Below are 24,023 nucleotides of genomic sequence, written 5' to 3' on the forward strand. Positions count from 1 at the left end.
AGGGGAGTCTGCAGAGCACCCTGGCTAATTTAGGGACCTGAGTTGGACTAGGCTGGGATGCCTTCTTGAGATACTTCTTGATATAAAGCTCTTTCCTATACATCTATCAGTGTCACTGGCTTTGTTTGTCTAGACCAGCTGGCCTGACACACTTGGGAAAGGAGAAGGCCAGTGAAAAGGGGGGTCATCCTCAGTGAAACAGATTGACCATGGCTGCAACACTGGGCTCACACATAACAGCGATGGTGAGGCCAGGACCGGACCAGACAGTGTTTGGTTCCCTTGTACACGGGGATGGGGGTGAGGGGTACACTAAGAGTTGGGGCCACAACTCAGTGGCATCTAATGGCAACAAAAACCAGCCTTTCTGTGCCTCCTCTTTATCTTTCATACTAGAGAAAGTGGCATTGTTTAAAGATCAGTTTCAGCTACAAGATTTTACTGGTCTGAAGTTGCTGTAAGAAGTTACATGCTAATGGTAAATGTCAGCAACTTTCGGGTTCTACACATCCATGCTGGTGTCCATTCTTGTCGGTTGTTGGTGTCGAGTTGTTTCCGATGTCACTCCAGTCAGAACTGCAGACAGAACTGCTCCGTCACGGGTTTTCAAGGCTGTGAGCTGTTGGAAGCAGATCACCAGGCCATTCTTCGGAGGCGCTTCTGCACAGGCTTGCAGCCTCCACTTTCCGTCCTTAGCACTTAGCCATTTGCACCACCCAAGAAGTTGTATAATGTAAAAGATGGCCTAAGCAGCGTGCTGCAGTGGCATGAATGAGCAATTCCTCTCAATTGGCCAGTGTTTAGAAACTACGAGACATAAAGGGGATTGTCCGAGGTATGCTTTTCCAACAAAGTACTGGGGGGCCTTGGGAGTTAAGACTGGGTCACCCTATAGCTACTAAAGCCCATCTGGTGCTTATCCTGATTGACAGTTCTCTCTTACTGCCTTCACACCCCAAACAGAATGTCCATCTTATATCATTCATTTGGTTTTAGTGGTGGAGTGATGCTGAGAACGATGAGAAGTCATCAAGGAAAAGCAAGGAACCCAGACCAGACATTTCTGCTGATGCTGTAATTTTGTATCAAACTCACTCCAACCCAACAAGTTGTAAGTAGTTCGCTCTCTCCCCTGCCAGGCAGCACAGAGGAGGAGGAGGTTGTTGCTGCACTGTCAAAATAAAGGGCTTCATTCAAAGTGGTGAGGGATTGCCCTTCTGGCCTAAGTCATTTGAAGGACACCAAGTCCACTTTCCTTAGTAGAAATAGCCTGACAGCCTCTCTCCCAAATAGTCTATCTAGCAAGACAAGAGTGTCGTAACTCAATTTACAATGGGTTAAGTCAGCCCGATTGAGTTTGTCCTGAACAGTCAAGGACCATTTCCGGGATGGATTTCCTTGTGGTCCCTGAGCCTTGGTGGCGGAAGTAGGTTCACCTTGGGCTGCTATTCGCCGGGTCAGCAGCCGCTCCACAAAGAACGGCGATGCTTTCTACTCTCTTAAAGCGTTACAGTCCCGGAAAACCACGGGAGCAGTTCTACCCTGTCCTGTCGGCTTCACGATGAGTCGGAATCGACTGACGGCAGTGCATTTTGTTTTTTGGTTTCCTGCGGAAAGGGAAATCGCAAACATAGCCGCAAGTTCAAACACAATCTAAGAAGGAAAGAACGTCTGAAACGCATCGCATCCCCTTCACCTCCCTCCTCCACATCCTTCCACCACGAAGGAGGCTGGCACTCCTCACCTGAGGTTCGAACCCCCCGAGCGCTCCCTCCATCCAGCCCTCGGCCGAGCGCTCCCGCACCCAGGCCGGGGCCTCCGGGGGCAGGATGCTCAGGAACTGCTCCAGCACCAGCAGCTCCAGGATCTGCTCCTTGGAGCGCAGCTCGGGCCTCAGCCACCGACGACAAAGCTCCCGGAGCCGGCTCAGCGCCTCGAGCGGCCCGGGCACCTCCTGGTAACGAAACTGCCTAAACTGCTGCCGGAGGCTCTCGGGGTCCTGCCAGCGGCCCGGCGGGTCGGCTTCCTGATCCCTGCGTGGCTCTGCCTCCACTTTCACCATCAAAAACTCCCCGCGCCGGGGCGGGCTGGGGCCCCCGGGCCTCACAGCCATCGTCCAGTCTCCGGCCCCAGCGTCGCTGCCCGGCCACCGGGCGGCCCTCGGGCCTGCGGGGACTTCCTGCGTGAGCGACGGGACGCCTGCCCGCCCGTGAACCGCCGCGCCCCACCGGCGCCCCCTAGTGGACGCCTTGAATCCGTGGAATCCCGTGACACTCCGCCCCCAACTCCCAGGAACCCACGCCGGAAGTGCGTCATCGTCCGTGAGTCAGCCACCCCCTCCTCCTCCCCACTTTACGGGGCTTCTCTAGGCATCCCGGAAGCCCCAGTTGCACATCGGTGGTTTACGGTACTTGCCAGGCTGGTGACTGTCAATCCGGTAGCTCAAGAAAGTCATTGGCTAATTAAAGTTAGGAAGAGAAAGGTAAATTTTGGGGGAAAAAAAAATTTTTTTTTAAACTAAGCCCTTTCACCAGCGTCGAAGGCTCTCACTTTGATCTTGACAAAGGTGAGTCAATTGAAGCGCAAACAGTTGTGTCTTCCCCTGCCTTAGCACCCCCTCCCCCAGTGTCAAAAGTGTCAAGGCGCGGCGAGAAAGTGAATAGTGCCCAATATGCCCGTTTTCCACCCAGTTCAAACAGGATTTTCTGCTGCTAACAAGTGTTCGTTTCTCGTTTGTTTGTTTGCTCTTGACGAAAGCTGTCCAGTTCATGCATGCATGCATGCATTCAAGAGGCACCGCTGACTGCCGCTAGACATCGGATTTTATGTTATGGTTAGTGTATAGCTATGGTTAGTGTGTAGCAAGAGCCCTGGTGGCGTAGTGGCTATGCGTTGAGCGGCTAACCATGAAGGCAGCAATTTGAAACCACCAGCCGCTCCAAGAGAGAAAGACGAGACTTTCTACTCCCATAGTTAGTCCCGGAAACCTACAGGGGCATTGATGGACTTGGTGGTCGCGAGTTGTTTTTGTTTTTTTTATATATGTGGTTATTATGTGCCACAGCCCTCCCTGGCACAGGGCAGGGCACACAGTGGGTCTTCAGTCATCAACTGTCCAATACTTACTGAGCATCCACTGCTGTGGTGCCTGCCCTTAGGGTGCTTGTGTTGGGAGGTAGGGTAGTGGGGCACTGGTTACCACAAGAGAGAAACAGGAGAGCAGGGGAAATTTGAAGGAGAATGCCCTGTTGCCTATGTTCAAATTCTGAGGCACAAATTTGTACAAACCAAAAAATCTCACGACCAGCGAGTCATTTCTGACTATAAGACAAGGTAGAATGGCCCTGTGAGTGTCCGAGACTACAGAGACTACGCATCTCTACGGGAACAGAGAGCCTCCCTCCTCATTTCTCCCGCAGAACTGCTGTTGGTCCCCAGCTGCTGGCCTTGTGGTCAGCAGCCCATCTTGAAACCGACCACACCACTAGAACTCCTTCATTCATTTGGATATGGCATATAAAAATGTCATCACTCAAGCTATGCTTCTAATTCTGGCCCTACATAGTCTGAAATATGGAGAATGGGGGTGATTGCTTCTTTTCCTGCCAAGATAGTATAGCAGCCACATTAGGTAATGCATATAGAAGAATTCAGGTGGTGCAAACAACTTTTGCCCCACTGCAGACCACCAGGTTGATGGTTGGAGCCCCACTCCCAATGGCTGTCACACTTGAGATCACCGTGGATAGTAATTGACTTGCTGGCATCACGTTTAGGTTTTGTTTGTTGTGTTTTGTTTTTTTAATAGAAGAGTTGAAACACCCAAACATAGGCCCACTGTGAAACTCAGTTCTCAAATGGACTACCCAACAATGAGAGACAATTATAACCGCCCAGGGTTACTCAAAACGTGCCTGCTGACCAGCACTGGGCCAAGGGCTGTTTACTACTGTTGAAGGTTAAGGACTAAACTGAATCATAGGCTTTTAGAAACCTGGACAACAATTTCACAGTAAGTTTATGCTTATTGAATCTAGTAACTAAAATTAGAATACCCATTCAATATCTGAGAAGCTCACGTGGCGTAGTGGTTACGAGTTGGGCTGTGATCAAAGATGAGCAATTCGAAAACACCAGCAGCTCCAGGGGAGAAAGACAGGGCTTTCTACTCTTGTAAAGAGTTATGGTCTCGGAAACCCATAGGGGGTCGCTATGAGTCAGCATTGACTCCAGGGCAGCAAGTTTGATTTTGGTTTTGAAAAGAGTTACAGTCTCAAAAACTCACAGGGGCAGTTCTGCCCTGCACTATACTATAGGGTCACTGTGTGTGGGCATTGACTCAGTGGCAGTGAGAGTGAGTGAGGTCAGTATAGCTTTCATATATATATGTATATATAGGTATATACACACACATATATACATATACATATACATATATATATACACAGTTTGAAAAATGAAAAACTGGTCCTTCGCTTCAGATCGTTTAAGAAGCACTAAGAGGCGTAATTAAAAAAAGAAAACAAGGGGGAAATAAAATGAGTAATTGAAAGAATTTTTCTCATCTATGGGAGTGTACATATACTCACATATATATATGTAATATATATATGTAACATATACCAGAATGTTGTCAGGTGCCAGAGGGGTCAGTTCCGACTCGTGGCGACCCTATATGTACAAGAGGAGGAAACCCCAGCTGGCCCTGCGCCACCCTCGCAGTTGTTCCCGTGCGTGCGCTCATTGTGCAGCCACTGCTCAGTCCACCTTGTCCAGGGTCTTCCTCCTTTTCACGGCCCCTCTGCCTTACCAAGCATGATGAACACATGCAGGAAAACCAGGAAGACTAGAAGACCTACTTTAATGCATGGACTTTTTCATCAGTCACACCAATGAGTAGGATTTCCAAATAAATCGTTTCCCCACAGAGAATAAGCTAATTATGAAATAGCTGCATCTACTTCTTTAAAATATTGTGAATACGATTCAGTAAATTTCTATTTTAGTCAACTTGGACTAAACCTAATAAGCTGTACTCTGAAATAAGGGGAGTAAGATTTTCATCCCCCAGGAAAATATTAGAGCCAAATTAGCTAAATGGACTGAGAAAGATTATTCCATAAACATAGACGCAAACCCTTTCATACGGGGAAGATTCTTTCATGATGTGCACTAGCAGTGCCTGCTGTAATAACCCGAATCTCAGAGGCTCCAGATCAGGCTCAGGTATTCTCACAGGCCTCTTCTTTCGGGATCCGGGTAGAAGCAGAACGTTCATATTTAATCAGGAAGTATCAATACATTTTGATTGTGTGTTCGATCAATTTCAGATGGAAGAATTTGACAGACTTCTTCCATCATTGTTCATTGGTTTCAGTGGTTGGTGCATTTGAAAAATAGTTGTGTTATTATCTTGTAACTTCAAAATTATAATTCACTGTGCGCATACAAAACCGGTACATGGATCAAGAGGCAGTTGTGCAAACAGAACAAGGGAATAGGGCATGGTGTTTTTGGGGGTTTTTTTAGGACATGGTTTAACATCAGGAAAGGAGTGCTCAAGGGTTATCCTCTCACCCTACTTATTCTATCTGTATGCTGAGCAAATCATCAGAGAAACTGGAGTATGTGGAGAAGAACTCGGCATCAGGGTTGGGGGTGCTTACCAACAACCTCTCTTAAGCAGGTGACACAACCTTGCTTGCTGAAAGTGAGGAGAACTTGAAGCATGTGCTGAGGAAGATCAAAGATTGCCACCTTCGACAAGGATTACAATTCCCGAAAACCCAAATCCTCACAACTGAACCAACAGGTGAATAGAGGTAAGTGGAGAACAGGTTGAAGTGGTCAAGGATTTCATCTTACTTGGATCCACAGTTAATACTCATGGAGGCAGCCGTCAAGAGATCAAGAGATGTGTTGCATGGGCTAAATCTGCTACACAGTCCTCTTTCACATGTTGAAAAGCAAGGATGTTACTTTGAGGACTAAGGTGCACCTGACCCAAGCCATAGTGTTTTCGATTACTGCACATGCATGTGCAAGTTGGACACCGAATAAGGAAGATCAAAGAAAAACAGATGTGTTTGAATTAAAGTGCTGGCAAAGAATATTGAAAGCACTGCCAAAAGAACCAATAAATCCGTTTTGGAAGGAGTTCTTGCTCCTTAGAGGCAAGAATGGCAAAACTGGGAGAGGGGGAAAAATGAGCTGATATCAAGGGCTCAAGTAGAAAGAAAATGTTTTGAAGATTATGATGGCAACGTATGTACAAATGTGCTTGACACAATGGATGGATGGAGGATGGATTGTGATAAGAGCTGTACATACCCCCAATAAAATGATTTTTAAAAAAAGAATGGCAAAACTTCCTCTCACTTACTTTAGACACGTGGTCAGGAGAGCCCAGTCCCTGGAGAAGGACATCATGCTTGGTAACATGGAGGGGCAGCAGAGGACGAGGAAGGCCCTGGACACGACGGATGCAGCAGTGTGCCCACACATAGGAGGGCAGCACCAACTGATGTTTCCTTCTCTTGGGTGGATGTGGGGTCACTAGTCGGAACTGACCATCCATCACATGAAGGTCCACCTACTCTGTCATATGTGGGCTGCCTTCCAACCTGAGGGCTCATGTTTCAGCACTCTACCAGCCCATGTTCCACTGCTATTCATTCCTAAGGGTGTGCCTGTGGCTAATCCCTCAGAAGCGAACAGCCTATTCTTCCTTCTTAGTTTGTTTTAGTCTTGAGACTTCGCTGTAACCTGCCCACCATGGACAACCCTGTGTTTGAAATACAGGTGCTAGAGCGTCCATCACTGTAACATACAACCCACCAAAGTATGACAAGTTGACAGATTAGTGGCTTGATTTTAGGGACCCTGAAAGGTCACATCATTACCAGTTCATCGATCTGCTGGAACCGAAATTCCACAGCCTGTGTTTCTCTGAGCCTCATTTTCGTAACGTGGTGAGAGAGGCGATAGTAAATGCTTTGTAGACAGCAAAGGACTTGGAAAAAGCGTAAGTCGCCTTACGAAAATGAGAGATTATTAGGAATGGGAGTCCTCTTGGTTAAAGGAGTCTGGCCAAAACGATTCCCATCTCTGCATAAATGCGGGGGTTTCTGCCAGGCCACCCTCCATCCTGCACCACATCCTGCTGACATTTCAGGCTGAGGGGCCTTGGTCACGCCTCCTTGTCCTGCTGCATTGTGATAGGCTGGCAGGACGCTAAAAGAGATCACGCGCCAGGATTGGCTACCAGGCGTCTTCTCGCGGTGCTTTATGGGAGGTGTAGTCCCGGGAGCCCCTGATTCTTGTGACTGGCGAGTCTGCAGGGAGATTATGGTCCTGGTAACTGACTGAATCCGTTAACTGTATGGTGGAGGTGGTAAGGTGAGTGATACGGAGGTAGGAGTAGTTGGAGAGGGGAACAGACAATGGAGAGTGGGTGAGGTGGGCTGAAAAAACCCGCACGGTCCAAAATTAAAGATGAGCGCTGGCTTTTCACAAAAAGGGACTGACCTATTTCGAATAAGGTATTACTAAGTTGCTTCTCCCGGGAGAAAGACGGGGCTTTCCACTCTCGTAAAAGTTACAGTCTCAGAAACCCACAGGGACAGTTCTGCCCAGTCCTACACGGGTCGCTCTGAGTCAGAACTGATGCCCATTAATTTTGAGAGGTTGCATCGACTCTTTTTCGGTCTTACTTCTGCAGTGTTCTATTAGCACAGGCATAGAAGATGATGGAAAATACCGTGGCGTGGGCCAGGCGCGCCATAGCCCTCAGAGGTAACAGCTTTCCTTTCCAGCGCTTCAAAGAGGTCTTGTGCAGATTTACCCAATGCAGCACGTGTTTTATTTCTTGAATGCCGAATGCTGCCTCCATGAGCTTCGATTGTGGATCCAAGTAAAATGAAATCCTTGACTCCAATCTGCTTTCCATTGATCATGCTGTTGCCTACCGGCCCAGGAGTGAAGATTTGGGGTTTCTTGACATTGAGTTGACAGCCGTACAGAAGCTGCCATCTTGGATCTCCCTCAGCAAGTTTTATAAGTCACCCTCACTGTCAGCAAGCAAGGTCTGTAGATCGTAGACTGTCGAAGCATACAGATTGAGGACATGGAGCGACATACACCTTTCCTGATTCGAAACCATGCGGTGGTCCCTTGTTCTGGGTACACAACTGCCTCTTGATTCGTGTACAGGTTCTGCGTGAGCACGATGAGGTGTTCTGGAATTCCCATTCTCCGCAAGGCTGCCTGCAGTTTGTTATGAATCATACCGTGGAATACATACGCAGAGTCAATAAAACTGCTGTGGACTGCCAAAAGAACAACAACAACAAAATCTGTTTTGGTAAAAGTATAGCCAGAATGCACCTTAGAGACCAAGATGACAAGACGTCGTCTTACGTATTTGTCCCCGTGGATTCTACAAGGACAGTGTAGAAGCACATCATGCTCCTAAAGTAGGGGGCGGTGGGAAAGAGGAAGGTCCTCAACAAGATGGATTGACACAGTGGCTGCAACAATGTTTTGAGGGTGGTGCAGGACCCAGCAGTGTTCTGTTTCGTTGTAGAGGTCACTATGGGTTCGAACCGACTCTGTGGCACAGGTGCAATTTCCACGGCCAATCAGACGCTAGCAACTAATACAATACTCCTGCAACCCTTTGCAGACCCGGAGGCCCCGCCCGCCGCCTCCACTGCAAGGAAAGGGAATGATTTCGGAAAGTCTTCCATAAAATTGAAAAGTGTTCTTTTTCCGCTGTAGTGACGCAGACCCTGTGTGGCTCGGGTGGACCCTGAAAGCACGCCGTTCCCGCAGGTAGGCTGAAGAGCCTGGCCCCAGCTCCCCGCTGATTGGCGCACACAGCCCTTCCGGGGCGTGGCCGAGTGGTCGCGCTCACTCACAGCGAGACGAAGACCTCCGGGCTTCCTAGAGGGGACGCGGAAGTGCCCTCGGGGGTGGGAGTTAGGGCTCAACCCAGTTGCCTGGCCTGGATTGGACTTGCTTACTTCCGGCGAGGAAGTGGCGTTCGGAAGTGTCGGCTTCGGTTTTTCTCTCCGAATTTCAGCGATTCTTCTCCTACGTGGAGGCTGATTTTCCACGAGGGCTCTTCGGAAGTGGACCGGGGGGGAAGTGGGCCCGAGTCCCTGCCTGGATTCAAGGAATTCAGGTCCAAGTCGGTTCCTATCCGACTGCCTCCCTCCGGGACCAATGAAGATCGTGGTTCCTCTGTGAGGCTCTGTAGGTGGAAGGAATGAGCCAGTGTCGAGCGCTGTAACGTTTCTGACCCCTGCGCTGACTTAAGTTGACTTATAGTGGAGGGGAGAAGCGGCCGCATCTGGATCCGTTAGTAAGTCTTGTTTCATTATTTATCTGATATTTAAATGTTCTTCAGCTCATGAAAGTGTGCTGTAGTTTGGGCTGAATGTCCCATGATTATGGCTCTCTATTAGTAATCATTTTGTGGGTGGAACGATGGGTGCCTGATAGACCATTTGTTTTAGGATAAATTACTCGGTTGCGTGTCGATGATCACATTGTCATCTCGCTTTGCTAATCGCGATTTCCATTGTATCAGTAGGTTGACCAACCGCTGTTGAAGGTGCCGGTCCGGAGATCTTAAAACAGCTCCAGAGATATTTGCGCATTCTGAGTTGGAATGATAATGACAGGCTCCCAGGAAATTATAGACTTAGACCCTCCGGTTCAAACTTCGCAGGAGCAGGAAGACCTCCTAATAGTGAAGGTGGAAGAAGACGACGACGACGGCACCTGGATGCCGGAGTACAACAATCCACCAACCTTTGAGACTTTCCACCAGCGCTTTAAGCACTTCCGGTACCAGGAGGCAGCCGGACCCCGGGAGGCCCTCAGCCAACTCCGGGTGCTCTGCTGTGAGTGGCTGAGGCCCGAGCTGCACACCAAGGAGCAGATTCTGGAGCTGCTGGTGCTGGAACAGTTCCTGAGCATCCTGCCCGCAGAGTTGCAGACCTGGGTGAGAGAGCATCGCCCGGAAAGCGGAGAGGAGGCCGTGGCTGTGGTAGAAACTATACAGAAAGAGTTTGAGGAACGCCGTCAACAGGTGAGTGGAAGAAGCGATGTTTGAGCTAGGAGGAAAGAGGGAAGTGTTGAGGGACTGCTGAGCAGGGATGCCCTCTCTAGCCCTTTGGTGCTTCATTCCTAGCCTTTTGGCCGCTTGGAATTAGGTACGGAGTGGGAAGCTGACACTCCCACCAAGAGAAGCAATATCCAAGACCATACGATTTTATTTACTTGTGCTTAAAATTACCGCAGTCAGTTTTGGAATGACATGGTACAAAATTCAAAAAGCACCTAAGGGTGTAATGAAAAGTAAGTTCTCTCCCACGTCCCACTCCCTCAACTGCCTAATTCTCACCAGAGGCATCCACTGATGCTTGTATGTCTTTATAGACTATATTCTGTGTATATATAGAAGCATATAGGTACATGACATACTAAAGAAATAAAAATGCAAATGGTTTTAAACCACTCTACACTTCTGCCTCTTACCAGTTTCCTATATCTTACTTTGCTTCATGTTGGTGCACATAGAGCTGCCTCCGTCTTTGAATGGGCAGTGTATAAGCTCTCACTGCTGTGGAGTCAATGCCGACCCATAGTGACTTTTTAAGACAAGGAAGAACTGCCTCTGCGGGTTTGTGAGACTGTAACCGTTTGGAGGAGTATAAAGCAGAGCAGCTGCTGGTTTCGAACTGCTGACCTTGCGATTAATTAGCAGCCCATCTTTTAACCATTGCACCACCAGGTGCCTATTCCATTGTACAGATATGCCCTCATTATTCAACACCTGTTGGAATACCTAGTCAGGCTGTCATTTCGATTGTTGCTAAATTTTTAGTCTTAACAAACTGCTGTAGTAGATATTCTTTATGATTAAGTGTAGAATGAATCCTTAGTAATCAAGTTGTTCTGAGAATCCGTAACTATTTATAATTGTGGTAACTGTCAACAGGCTGCCAGAGAGTGAGTGAGTGAGCCCATTTGTATCCCCACGTTTATATTCACTGCACAGAAGGAACTAGGAGCTTCTCGACCCGCCTGATAACAGGACATGCTCTCAGACTTGCATGTTGCCAATAGGAAAGATGAAATATTCCATTTCTGTGCAACTTTAATGTGTATTTCTCTTCTGAGTGAGTTTCATCACAGTGCGCGCTTGGTGAATACTCTGGGTATCTTGTTTACCTATGAGAAAAAAATAAGCTCTATGTCAGGGTTGCAAATGATATATTTTTTAAAAAAATCTTTTTACTGGGGGCTCGTACAACTCATCACAATCATACATGCATCCATTGTGTCAAGCACATTTGTACGTTTGTTGTTTTTTCCCACACATTTGTACATTTATTGCCATCATCATTCTCAAAACATTTGCTTTCTGCTTGAGCCTTTCCTATCAGTTCCTCATTTTCCCCTTCCCTCCCTGCTCCCTCCTCCCTCATGAACCCTTGATAATTTATAGATTACTATTATTTTGTCATGTCTTACACTGTCCGATAGCTAGTGTGCTTGCTGCCTGTTTGGCTTAATGGAGATTGTTGTTTTCCAAGTTTTTGGAAACATAGACTCTCTACACTATCAACTGTTCTCTCTGTAGTAATGTGTTCCTCAGCCACATGAGTGACTTATCTGACCAGTTTAAATCATCGTGCTTAGGGCTTCTGGATTCCATGCCATACTGAGAAAGATCTTCTCCATGACATTGTTAACAATTTCTTATCCATTTTGTTAAAAAAAAAAAAAAAATCGCAGTACCCTTTTACATGCCTGATTCGTTTGGAATTTATTTTGGTCTGTGGTCTGTGATGACATCCTTTCTTCCCCAGATGACTATGCACTTGCCCAAGCAGCTTCGTAGTCCAAGTCCTTCCCCTCTGTGATTAAAATGCCAACCTCCCCAGTTTCTGCATGTGTTTGTGTCTATGTCTGACCTTTCTCTTCTGCTTTAGCTGCCGCACTCTCTACTCGGGAGGTTGTTTTTTAAGGACTCGAGCTCTGTAAAATGGCTTGGTGTCTGGCAGACTACTCTTCTCCCCTCTAATTTATTTCCTCGAGGATTTTCTTTTTTATGAGCTATAGAATTGGTTATTTCGTTTCGGCCACTCCATAGCCCTCTTGGTGTTTTTGCTGGGATTGCATGAAATCTTACGTTAATTTAGCCAACCAGACACCAAGCCCACCACTGTCCACAGTTGATCCAGACTCACAGCGACCCTATAGTACAGACTAGAATGTCCCCAGAGGGTTTCCAAAGCTGAAATCTTTATGACAGCAGACGGCCACACCTCTCTCCCACAGAACACCTTCAGGGTTGGACCCACTGACCTTTTGGCTAGCGGCCCAGCACTCGTAGCAGTGTGCCACCAGGGCCTTCGTCTAAGTTAATTTACAGAGGAGTAATTCCGTGATCTTGTTGTGCTGTCCATTTTCATGGGCTGTCTTTCCATTTGTTCATGTCTTTGGTCTATGTTCCTATGAAGCATTTTAGAGTTTCATCCGGAAAACCTAACCTACTGCCATCAAGTCTGTTCTGACACAGCCAGCCGAGAAGACAACGTCGAACTGCCCCTTTAGGTTTTTGAGCTGTACAGAAGCAAAAAGCCTCATTTTCTCTTGAGGAGTAGCTGGTAGATTTGATCTCCTGACCTCATAGTTAACATCCTAACCTGTAGCTCACGACACCACCAGGGCCCCCTTTTCTTCATACAGTTATAGGTTCCCCCATTTTTTTTTTTTTTTTTTTTTTACCATCGCCCACAGTCCAGGATCCAGTGTAGAGAGCTGCTTTTGCAGCCATCCTGAGAGTTGTCCCAGCACGCCCAGGGGGGGCATCGCCCATTTTGGGAAACACTGTTATAAGCTCAGCAGAAAAACAGGGCTTTCTACTCCCAGAAAGAGTTACAGCCTCGGAAACTCACGGGGCAGTTCTACCCTGCCCTATAGGTTATAGGGTCCCTATCAGCAGGCACTGACTTGATGGCATTGAATTCTTGCTTAGTTTTGTACATTTACTCCTGAGCATTGTGAGTTATTGCTGTTATAAATAAGGTCTTTCCTTATTTCTTTCCTTCTACATAAGGTCCTTCCTTATACTTTTTTCTTTTAATATTTGGGGACTGTTACCTATATATTAATGTTTGATTCCACCACTTAGCTGAAGGTTTGAGGTAGTTAGGCCATAGCGGGGATAGCTCCTTGCAGAAGTCATGAAGGTACTAGACTCCTACTGCCCTGTTTCATTTTCCTTAGCATTTGGCTTTGGTCTTCAAGGTCAAAAGAGATGGCTGCACAATGGATGGATGGATGGATTGTGATAAAAAACCCAACAGTGGCTGGTGTGTTTCTAGGCAGGCAATTAGTGGGCATAAGTAAGTTAACCTATTGCATTGACCGTGTGCGTACGTAGTGCCTGGTCCACCAAAGCCAGAGGGAAGGACCCCAGTCCACGTGGAGGCTAAGGCCAGTTTACAGATCTCCCAGTTTTGCTTTCAAGTCTCTTTTCCCCTTTTTCATCTAGGGTCCTCGGCTCCTAACCAACCCCTGTTAGGACTTTTGGAAACCGCAGGATAGCCCTATCCTATTCATACACATAAAACAAAAACAAAACAGTTCTGACTCATGGCGATCCTTTAGGGAAGGATAGAACAGCCGCTGTGGGTTTCAGAGACTGTAATTTTTTACTGGAGTACCAAGCCTCATCTTGTTCCCATGAATCTGGCTGGTGATATCGAGCTGCTGACCTTGTGGTTAGTGGTCCGACAGGTAACCCACTACCCCACAGGGCTCCAGTGGCTTTGGTTGACTCCAAGCAGCTCACCAGCTTGAAGGTCCCTGAGATTTGTAGTGCCTCAGAGCTTTCTTGTCCTCTTGACTCCATTTCCATTTAATGAAGCGTTCTATCAGAACCTTACTATATGTCTATATGTTGGTTCCAACTGCACACACAGTCCACTTGATGTGGACACACAAAAACAGGTGAATGGAAGAAAGACTACACAGCTAGTCGAATTACTCCCCAAAGGCCTCATGTTTGCATACCCTATGTTTTGTTTTGCTTAATGAAATGAATTTTGAAGTTTAAAATCTTGAAAGAAGAAAAGCCTGCAGAAAGCCTTTCTTAAGGTTAATCATAACCAGACCCTATCATCTTCCTGCCAGGCTCATACACTACTAAACGGTTGTTATTATTATTATTATTACTTTAATAACAAAGATACAAAAGCCACAGGCTCATGAAACTACACGAGTTCAAAGCTATAGGCAGTCTCTGGATTATGGATGATTTCTGTTCCTAAATCTATCTTTAAGTCTAATGTGCACATAAATTAGAACATTAAGTCCAACTCATATCTAATGTTCATCAAATGTTTGTCTTACATATTATATAAAGAAATTCAGTGCCGCTGAGTCAATTCTGACCCACAGTGACCCTGTCGTGCAGGGTAGAACTAACCGCCCCTGTGGGTTTCCAAGACTAACTCTATGGGAATAAGAGCCCTGTGGTGCAGTGCTTACATGGTGGACTATTAAACTCAAGGTCAGCAGTTCAAAGCCACCAACCCCTCCAAGGGAAAAAGATGAGGCTTTCTACTCCTGTACAGAGTGACAGTCTCGGAAACTCAGAGGAGCAGTTCTACCCTGTCCTCTAGCGTCGCTGGGAGTCAGAGGTCACTCGATGGCAGTGAGATGTATAGTACATAGGATATCTTTTTATGCATAAGAATGCATTAAAGAAACCTTCCCCCCCAATAAAATGATTTATTTATTAAAAAAAGAAACATTTCTAGATATGCTAAAATATCTTTAACATGATATTACAGGATGATTTTTTTTTAAATCATTTTATTGGGGGCTTGTACAACTCTTATCACAATCCATGCATCCATCCACTGTGTCAAGCACATTTGTACATTTATGGCCATCATCCTCAAAACATTTGCTTTCTACTTGAGCTCTTGGTATCAGGTCCTCATTTTTCCTCCTCCCTCCAGCTCCCCTCTCCCTCTTGAACCCTTGATAATTTATAAATTATTATTTTGTCATGTCTTACACTGTCCGATGTCTACCTTCACCCACTTTTCTGTTGTCCGTCCCCCAGAGAGGGGGTTATATGTAGATCCTTGTAATCGGTTCCCTCTTTCTACCCTACCTTTTAAAAAATCATTTTATTGGGGGCTTGTACAACTCTTATCACAATCCATACATACATCAAGCACATTTGTACATTTGTTGCCATCATCATTTTCAAAACCTTTTCTTTCTACTTGAGCCCTTGGCATCAGCTCACCCCCGCCCCCCCATGAACCCTTGATAATGTATCTTTTTTTTTTTTTTCATGTCTTACACTGACCGCTGTCTTCCTTCACCCACTTTTCTGTTTCCGCCCCCTTGGGAGGGGGTTATATGCTGATCATTGATCGGTTCCCCCTTTCTCTCCCCATCTTCCCCTTCCCCTCTTGGTATGGCTACTCTCAATATTAGTGCTGAGGGGCTTATCTGTTCTGGATTCCCTGTGTTTCCAGCTCTTATCTGTACTTGTGTACATGCTCTGGTCTAGCCAGATTCAGGGTGATGTTTTTATGTGTGTCACAAAGTAACACCCAGTTATTAGTGTGAACCATTGTATGTACCCCAAAGTTTTAATATAAGCTTCACAGGGTTGGTTCATAACTAAGGATTGGACAGAAGTTGGGAATTCCTAACCCAGAGACTGCCTGTAGTAATGGAAGGTAGCTAGAATAGGGATAAAGGAGTGAGGGGGGTTGTCTCCCCCCGATGCCTTTGCTAGTGGAAATCGCCAGGCAGGGCCACACCAAGGAGTTGCAGGGAATCAGGCATACTAATTAGACACCTATGGGAAAATCTGTAATTGAGCATGCGCAGACACAAGTCACCTAGGTGCAGGTGAAGTTAAACCTGGCCACAACTTAGGCACATGACATCACACAGGTGTGCTTAATCACAGCCAATAAGGTCAGATGATACCCACAACCACGGCTCCCCAGCCAGTGGGGAGAAAGCCTCGGCCTCTTCTTTCAGGTGTGCTCTGCTAGTGGCGGGTGGGAATCTCACCTGCATGCAGGTGCCCACGTGCCAGCTGGGGCGCTGGCCCTCTTGGCCTCTGGGGATTTCTTGGTTCTGCACACCTGGTTTCCAGCTCCTGCTCCGGTATTCTTTCCATGTGTTTATTTGAGTTCAATTGCTAACTCCTGCGTGCGTGGTTCCCTGGTTCCCGCACAGCCTTGTATGCTGTCCAGAAACAGCATGTACTTTTAGAGAATGTAATACCTGAAACTTCCCTTTCCCTCATCAGAGTCACTTGGGTTAAAAAAGTGCTTCTGCATGAATTCTTTTGGCAAAACCGAGGTATCCCACCCCAGAAACCTAACAGTTAAGAGAATTCCCCGTATTCTTTAGAGCAGTGCTTCTCAACCTTCCTCATGCCGTGACCCTTTAATACAGTTCTTCATGTTGTGGTGACCCCTCAACCATAACATTTTTTTCGTTGCTACTTCATCACTGTCATTTTGCTACTGTTATGAATCGGGCGACCCCTGGGAAAGGGTTGTTTGAGCCCCACAGGGGTCATGACCCACAGGTTGAGAAGCGCTGCTGTAGTGGCATTGCACTACAGTATAAGGTCCCAGCCTCCTCACTGTTGCCCTTCCTTGTCACTCCTCCATACATGTGTCCTGCACGAGGTCCCTTCAGCGGAATGTTTACTCCTGTCTGTGGTTCAGTCAGGAGAAGACGTGAAGGCTCGTGGGGACATCCAGTTCACTCTCTATGAATGTCATCTGCGACTCTCATGCACAGCCTTGCACCTTTTGCTGTAGAAAAGCAAACATATAAAACCATAGTTTCAAACCAAAGGGATCTTTTAATACAGGATTTATAGCAGAGGGTGAATATTTACCTCATTCCTTGTGAGGAGCAGCCCGTCTTTGGAAGGGACACAAACAAAAAGCTTCATGGGAGTTTGAGATTTCAGTCCCAGGTAGGGGGCTTCCTCGTGGGCCCCCTGAAGCTCACTTTGTTTTTGTCTCTGCCTGCTTTCTGGGAGCCCCAACATTGTTCTTTAACTGTTTCTCAGCAGTTCTTGTGTTTGGCAAGTTGTCACAGGCTTGGTTTCTGTGTTACAGACTCAGTGGACCTCCACGGCTGCTGTGATGCATAGGGCCTCGGCCATACTTGCCATCAATCATCCTAACCCCCTTACCTGTTTCTCGGGTGACTCTGGAGGGACACAGGCTTCCTTCCGTGCAGGGTGATATTTGCCGCAGCTCTTGTGCAGCTGCCTCGTAGTTTAACTCGGGTACCACATCTTAGTCGCCATGGACTCGGTGCCGACTCATGGCGACCCCACAGGACAAGGGTAGAACGACCTCCGGTGAGTTTCTGAGACTGTATCCCTTTGCAGGAGTAGAAAGCCTTGTCTTTCTCCCGACCTTGTGGTTAGCAACCCAACACCTAACTGCTAGGCCAGTAGGACTCACCCCAGTCCCTCAACAAAGTAGGTTCAAATAGGTCGTTCCAACATCCACACCTCAGTTAGTTCTTGTCCAGAGTTCACCCTTCCATTCGTAGCTCTTGCTTTGTGGGGTCCAGCCCCACAAGCGAATGGGGTCCTGAGGAGACAACCACGCAACTATAGAATTAAGGAAAGAGGAAAGGGGGGCATGGGACTGATCTCCAACGTGGGAGAAAAGCAGTCTGGAGTTTCTTCAACAATGGAGTTATGCAGTAATGAGGCCTGCAAACCTAGAGTTGGCACATAGATGGGCATGGTGTGGGCAATGTTGAATCTGGGATATCCTGAGCTTCCTAGGGAACACTGCATGACAAGTGTCTGAGACCTTTAAGAGACAAAAGGAGGGAATCACTCCTTGGGTACAAGGGACAAAAGAATCTGACTGCTCTTAAAGATAGGCATTCTTTAACTGCATAGTGAGGAGCCAGGCTCAGTTAGGAGAGACCTTTGTATTAGCATTTTAATGGAGGTCGATGATGGAGCGATCTGGAGAAATGTGTATTTGGTGGTAACCTTACCTCACAGAACTGTGGAGGTTTCCCTCTAAAGACTAGAGAGCCGGTCTTCCATGCCCTGTGGTCATGAGAGTAGAGATTAGGCTGCTTACACTCTCTTTCAGGTTCTCCGTTTCCCACTTTGCCCAGATCTAGGGTACACACAATTATTCTGCTACAACCACTCTCAAGTCTGCTTCTTCTGCAAGGTACTCTGCAGCCTATTCTAGACATGCTGCTGAAGGGTAATAACTATATTGAAATAGAGTTGTCAGCTGCTTCCAGCCCCTTGCTTCCCATAGCACCCCTCCACCTTGAGTTTCAAATCCTTTGAGCTTTCACCCTCTTTCAGCCATTCCTTGGGAGAAAGATGGGGCTCTCTGCTCTCATAAAAAGTTACAGTCTCAGACACCCAGAGGGGCAGTTCTCCTCTGTCCTGTAGTGTCATGAGTCAGCATTGACTTGATGGTGTTTGAGTTTTGAGTTTATAGTTACTTTCCAAACTCATTTCTCCATTGAGCATTACCCACACTATCCTTCAAAAAGTTCTTTGATCGCACCAAACTTTCTGCTTATGCTGTTCTCTTTGTCGGTGACATTTCTCCTGCTTTGCTCCTGGCTAGCTGCCTCGAATCCCTTAGATGGCTACACAGGTGGCGGTTTCTTAGACTAGTCTCCCCTAACCCCCTGGTCTGAAGAGCCTTTGGGGTACAGTGGCTCAGCACTCAGTGTGGATTTGAATCCACCAGCGTCTCTGTTTGACAACGCGTTGGTCGTCTGTTTCTGTCAAAACCACACCCTAAGATCTGCTAAGATCTGCTCTGTCCTAGAGGGTCTCTATGAATTGTATTTGTTTGTTTTAACCACATAACCTATGGTATACTTAACTGCTTTTCAGTCCTTTGACACCATTCTCTTCTCACATGTAACACAGTATGCAGTTGCATAGTTTACTTGCAAGTTAAGGTGTCAAATGAAAGTCTTATCCAGCTAGGCCCAGACCACAGTATCAAACTAGTGTATAGTCATTGCCAGGCTCGTTATTTAGCAAAGGAATGGATGGAAGAAGAATGGATTCCTCAGCTGGATTCCTCCGGAGCCTGCCTGCTAACCTGTGATGCTTTGTTGTGGCTGTGGTTTTAGATTGCTGAAGTGCTTCCTCAGAAGCCGGTGCCGCCTAGAGCTGGGCAGGCATCCTCCAGGGAGCAGCGCCTGTCCGTGGATGTCCAGCCCAAAGAAGAGCCGCAGCAACCTCGCTTTCTGGAGGAAAATGGTGAGCACCCGCCCTGCCCATGTGGGCAGGTGCTTTCGTAAGAGAGAGTCTTTAGGACGGAGCAGCCCCTCCGGCCCTGGCAGAGGATGGAGGTGGGGAAGGGGTAGAGATCTGGAAGTTGAATCATTATGCCATTCCATTCTTCTGTATATACCTGAGAAAAGGCGCCTTGTTAGGATGGCTTGGTTAGGAGACCTTACGAGAGCCTTTACAAAGTCTCCCAATGACTTAAAGCAGTCTTTCAACTTGGCCTCATGGGTTTTTGTTGTCTTGTTACTTACGGACAAGAAAGCCTTCCAGTGCCTAACTGCATTCACTTCAGCTGCTCAGTAGTCACCGTGACATCTTGTTGGGAGCAGTGTTTCACAATGACCTGTGGAACAGAAGCTCTCTTTTTCAAACTTTCATCATCCTGTACCAGACAGATTCTTCAAGGAAGAAAAGTAAGTGTCATATTTTGTGTGATACATGTCTGCAGGCCTAGAATCCCTAAAAAAGAAAAACCTTTAGAATGCAAGGTGTTTCAGATTTAGAAAGATATTGTGGGAGAAAAAAAAAGAAAGATACTGTGATTTGACTTATACCCCATAGTCAAACACATTATTTACTTCTCTAGAAAATATATGCCTATTTACAGTAACTGGATTCAGTAAAGACTTCAAATAGCTTTATATCTGCTCAGGTCAGTTTTTGCTATTAAATTAGCTCAGTGCCCGGTTTACTGGTAGTGGGGTGGGGCTTTTTGCAGCAGATTTGACTGATGCTTCCATGGGCATTGATTGTGGACCGCAGTTAAATGAAAGCCCTAACACCTTCCACCTTTTCTTTGTTTACCATGATGTTGTCTGTTGGTCCAGTTGTGGAGACTTAGTGTTCTTTGTGTTGAGGTGTAACTCATACTGAAGGCCGTGGTCCTTGACTTTCATCAGCAAGCGCTTAAGTTCTCTTCACGTTCAACGAGCAAGACTGCATCGTCTCCATATTTCATATTGGGCATCATTTTCCTCCAGTTCTGATGCGTCATTCTTATTCAGAGGCCAGCTTCTCACATGACTTGGCTTATCGATTGAATGGGTCTGGTGAAAGGATACACTATGACGTACACCTTTCCCGATTTTAAACCAAAAGCTGCTGGTGTAAGTACATCCACAAAGAATTGCTAGAAATTCAAGCTGGATGCAGAACACGGGTTATCGTGGTGGGTGTCAGGTGGAGCTTGAGTGAAAGCAGTGGGTCCCAGAAACATGTTTCCTTGTGTATGATTGACCAGGCAAAGGCAGCTGGCTGTGTGGCTCATAAAAGTACTGGATAGCACCTCAAAGGATGAGGATTCCAGAGCACTTCCTGTGCTCAGGGTGGGCATTCAGACAGAACAAAGGGATGCTGAGTGGTTTAAAGCCGGAAAGGCTTCCCTGGAAGAATGGTCCTCACCATTTACCATCTGGGTCCTCTTTCTTTTTCAAATCGTTCTAAGCATTTGATGAATAATTTGCAAAAGTAAGATTCAAAAAGCAGTGACAATTTTTTTTTGTATATTCTCTTTTTATTATTATTTTTTTTTCTTTTTTAACATTTTATTAGGGGCTCATACAACTGTTATCCCAATCCATACACACATCAATTGTGTAAAGCGCATTTGTACATCGTTTCTCAAAACATTTTCTCTCCATTTAAACCCCCGACATTAGGTCCTCATTTTTCCCCTCCCTCCCTGCTCCCCCCTCCCGCATGAGCCTTGATAGTTTATAAATGGGTATTTTGTCATATCTTGCCCTGTCCGACGTCTCCCTTCATCCACTTTTTGGTTGTCTGTCCCCCAGGGAGGAGGTCACACACAGGTCCATGTAATTGGTTGACAATTTTTATAAGAATAAATACCTTGTATACTTGTGTATAAGCCGAGTTTTTTGGCACATTTTTAATGCAGTTTTTGTGGTAAACTTAGGTGCCTCGGCTGATATTCGGGTCGGCTTCTACTCAAGTACATACAGTATTTGTATGCCACATACATTGTAGTGTATAAAGATCATAAAATAACATGTCCAATGTATGCGAGATGAAGCCATCCTTGCCTCTAAGGAGCCTTGTGGCTGTACTTCTTCCCAGACAGATGTGTTGGTTCTTGGCAGTCCATGGCTCTTTCAATATTCTTCGCTAGCACCGTAATTCAAAGGCATTGATCCTTCTCTGGTCTTCCTTATTCAGGGTCCATCTTTCACATGCACATGAGGCGATTGAAAAGACCCTGGCTTGGGTCAGAGACACCTTAGTCCTCAAAGCTACATCCTTGTGAGTTTCCGAGATTGTAACTCCCTAACGGGAGTAGAAAGCCCTGTCTTTCTCCCACAGAGCAGCTGGTGGTTTTGCACTGCTGGCCTGTAGGTAGCAGCCCGGCACGTGACCATGTTTAACCCTGCACAGATTCCGTATGTAAGGATCATCAGATAGTGACTGCTCTTCCGGCCTCATCCCTTCAGACCATCTTTCCAGCTCTCCTTTCCTTAGCCCGTCCCAGTTCTCTGCTGGAATGCTCTCTTTCAGATCCCTGTACAGGAAAGTCCGTTTTGCAAATGACGTTGCAGAGCCCTGCGGTCCCGCCCATGCTGGTCTCATTGAGGTTACCCTAGTTCCCTAGCCCATGATATGCCCGTTTGCTTTTCCTGTAACACAGGGGCTTGCTGATCTGTCTGCTTCGACCGTTTCAGATGATGAATCCAAGAATGACAGCATGGACCTCATTATAGAGCAGCTGTCGGATGAAGCCGGATCCCCCTGGACGCCACCGGAAAACGCCGAGAGGAATGAGCCCCAGAGCCCAAAGTGTGCACAAGTTAGTGACCCTAAGGACGTGGTAGAAAAGTGGCAGGTAAACCCCACTGCAGGGAAATCAAGGCAGAAGCCTTCAAAGAAAGGAGAGCTTGGTGCAACCACAGGCATTACCCGTAAGCAAAAGAGAAGCGGTAAGAGAGGTCACAAATGTAATGATTGCGGGAAATTTTTTCTCCAAACCTCCAACTTCAATCAGCATCGCCGGATCCACACTGGAGAAAAGCCATTTAAATGTGGTGAATGTGGGAAGAGCTATAATCAGCGTGTGCACCTTACCCAGCACCAGAGAGTCCACACTGGTGAGAAACCCTATAAATGTCAAGTGTGTGGAAAACATTTCCGGGTGAGCTCACACCTGGTCCAGCATCACACGGTGCACAGTGGAGAGAAACCTTACGGATGCAACGAGTGCGGGAAGAACTTCGGTCGGCATTCCCACCTGATCGAGCACCTGAAACGTCACTTCCGAGAGCAGTCCCAAAGATGTATGCACGAGCAGTTTGTTTTGGGGGATTAAGAGCGAGAAGCGGTTGATTAGCTTAGGACAGGTGGGTCGTGAGGCTGGGAGCAATAAGGATGGGCAGATAGAGCAGCTTAGCTGGTCCCTTCTTAGACTTTCTCTCTGATTATCAAGCTAGCAGGTAGAACTGTATGCTTCCTCTCTACTTACCCCTACCCCTTTCCACAGAAGTACCTGCTTTTAACTCTTACCTGTTTCTTCTGGTGATTCTATATTTTTAAAATAATACTGCTGTTTCTTGAATGATCAATTTTAGACATCCAATTTTTGATTATTATAGTAAATGAGATTTTTTTAAATTCTCTTAATGCTTCTTTCCCTTTTTCGTAATTTAGTTATTTCACTTGTTTTATTCTAAAATAATAAAATAACAGTAGTATAGAGCATTTAGAGGGATGGGGGGTAGGGGGAGGAAAAAGCACCCACGATCTGACCTCCTTAACTAATGAAACTGCTATGTAGTGTCTTTCCTTCGACCTTTTTCACATGTTAGTTTTTAATGTCATTATATTCACTGTGTTGTCGGACGCTATGGAGTTGCTGCTGACTCACAGTGACCCTGTAGGCCAGAGTAGAACTGCCCCCTAGACTTAGGTTGGCCGAAATCTTCATGGGAGCAGATCACCAAGCTTAGTCTTCCACAGAATAGTTGTTGGGTTCAAATTGCAGACCTTCCTGCTGCTGCCCGGGTGGCTCCGTGGTTACCCCTTGGGCTGCTAACTGCAGGGTCAGCACTGAGAAACCATCAGCCGCTCCTTGGGAGAAAGGTCAGGCTTTCTACTCCCATGAAGAGTTACAGTCTCAGAAACCCACAAGGGCAGTTCTGCCTGTCCTGTAGTGTTGCTATGAGTTGGCATCCACTCGATGGCAGTGAATTTGGGTTGTTTCTGTTTTTGTTTTGCAGGGGGCGCCGGGGAGGGAGGAGGGTACAGTTAAATATCGCGCATTTTCAGCCTTCCTATTTGTTATTTCTGACTACAAAACTTGCCATTGTGTAATTTACCCAACTGTTTCTTGAAGATCAAACTTGTGATAATTGCTGGGTTTTATTCTGATAATTGTGCAATGCCTATGTTTTGTTTTTCTGTGCTTGGGTTTATTTCCTTATTGTAGATTCCTAGAAGTCGGATGAAAAGAGGAAAGGTTAGAAATACCTTTTTGATGCTTGATGTTTATTACCAAGTTGCTTTTTAAAAGAGTTGTACCACATATGAGAGTATCATTCTGACCAAATTCATGCCAGCATTTTTTATTTTAATGTCACAAATGGAGTGAGAGTATCCTTTGTTGTATTCCTGTTCATTAATTTGATTGTGAATA

The 24,023-nt window shown here is 46.5% G+C and overlaps 2 protein-coding genes across 6 annotated transcripts in view; one reads left to right on the forward strand and one right to left on the reverse strand.

The window, feature by feature from the left end:
- LOC101656178 (zinc finger protein 394) overlaps window positions 1-2,142 on the reverse strand; it is a 3,800-nt gene extending 1,658 nt beyond the window's left edge. Inside the window, exons 1-2 of the mRNA XM_045284533.1 lie at window positions 1,745-2,142; window positions 1,585-1,607 (exon numbers count right to left, since the gene is read on the reverse strand). Coding sequence (XP_045140468.1) covers window positions 1,585-1,607; window positions 1,745-2,113 — 392 coding nt within the window. The 5' untranslated portion in view covers window positions 2,114-2,142. The remainder of the gene's footprint in view (window positions 1-1,584; window positions 1,608-1,744) is intronic.
- Window positions 2,143-2,427: 285 nt separating this feature from the next.
- LOC123520917 (zinc finger protein with KRAB and SCAN domains 5-like) lies at window positions 2,428-23,082 on the forward strand. 5 transcript variants are annotated; one of them, XM_045283750.1, is made up of 5 exons: window positions 2,428-2,566; window positions 8,779-8,832; window positions 9,593-10,096; window positions 19,225-19,354; window positions 22,060-23,082. In XM_045283750.1, the coding sequence occupies exons 3-5, from the start codon at window positions 9,674-9,676 to the stop codon at window positions 22,698-22,700; spliced, it is 1,194 nt and encodes a 397-aa protein (XP_045139685.1). In that variant the 5' UTR covers window positions 2,428-2,566; window positions 8,779-8,832; window positions 9,593-9,673; the 3' UTR covers window positions 22,701-23,082. The 5 variants fall into 5 exon arrangements, with proteins under 5 accessions (XP_045139685.1, XP_045139686.1, XP_045139691.1 ...); XM_045283751.1 differs by having other exon boundaries at window positions 9,596-10,096; XM_045283752.1 differs by lacking the exon at window positions 2,428-2,566 and adding an exon at window positions 7,380-7,398.
- Window positions 23,083-24,023: the final 941 nt, after the last annotated feature.

This window comes from Echinops telfairi, unplaced genomic scaffold, assembly GCF_000313985.2.
Source record: "Echinops telfairi isolate 266 unplaced genomic scaffold, ASM31398v2 ScPeMD7_5;HRSCAF=22, whole genome shotgun sequence".
NCBI classification, from domain to species: domain Eukaryota; kingdom Metazoa; phylum Chordata; class Mammalia; order Afrosoricida; family Tenrecidae; genus Echinops; species Echinops telfairi.

Excerpts from the sequence above, each read along its gene's own strand:
- LOC123520917 (XM_045283750.1), top strand. The coding sequence starts at position 9,674 with ATGATAATGACAGGCTCCCAGGAAATTATAGACTTAGACCCTCCGGTT. Across the intron at positions 10,097-19,224 it reads TTGAGGAACGCCGTCAACAG|ATTGCTGAAGTGCTTCCTCA; the intron begins GTGAGTGGAAGA and ends CTGTGGTTTTAG. Across the intron at positions 19,355-22,059 it reads TCGCTTTCTGGAGGAAAATG|ATGATGAATCCAAGAATGAC; the intron begins GTGAGCACCCGC and ends CGACCGTTTCAG.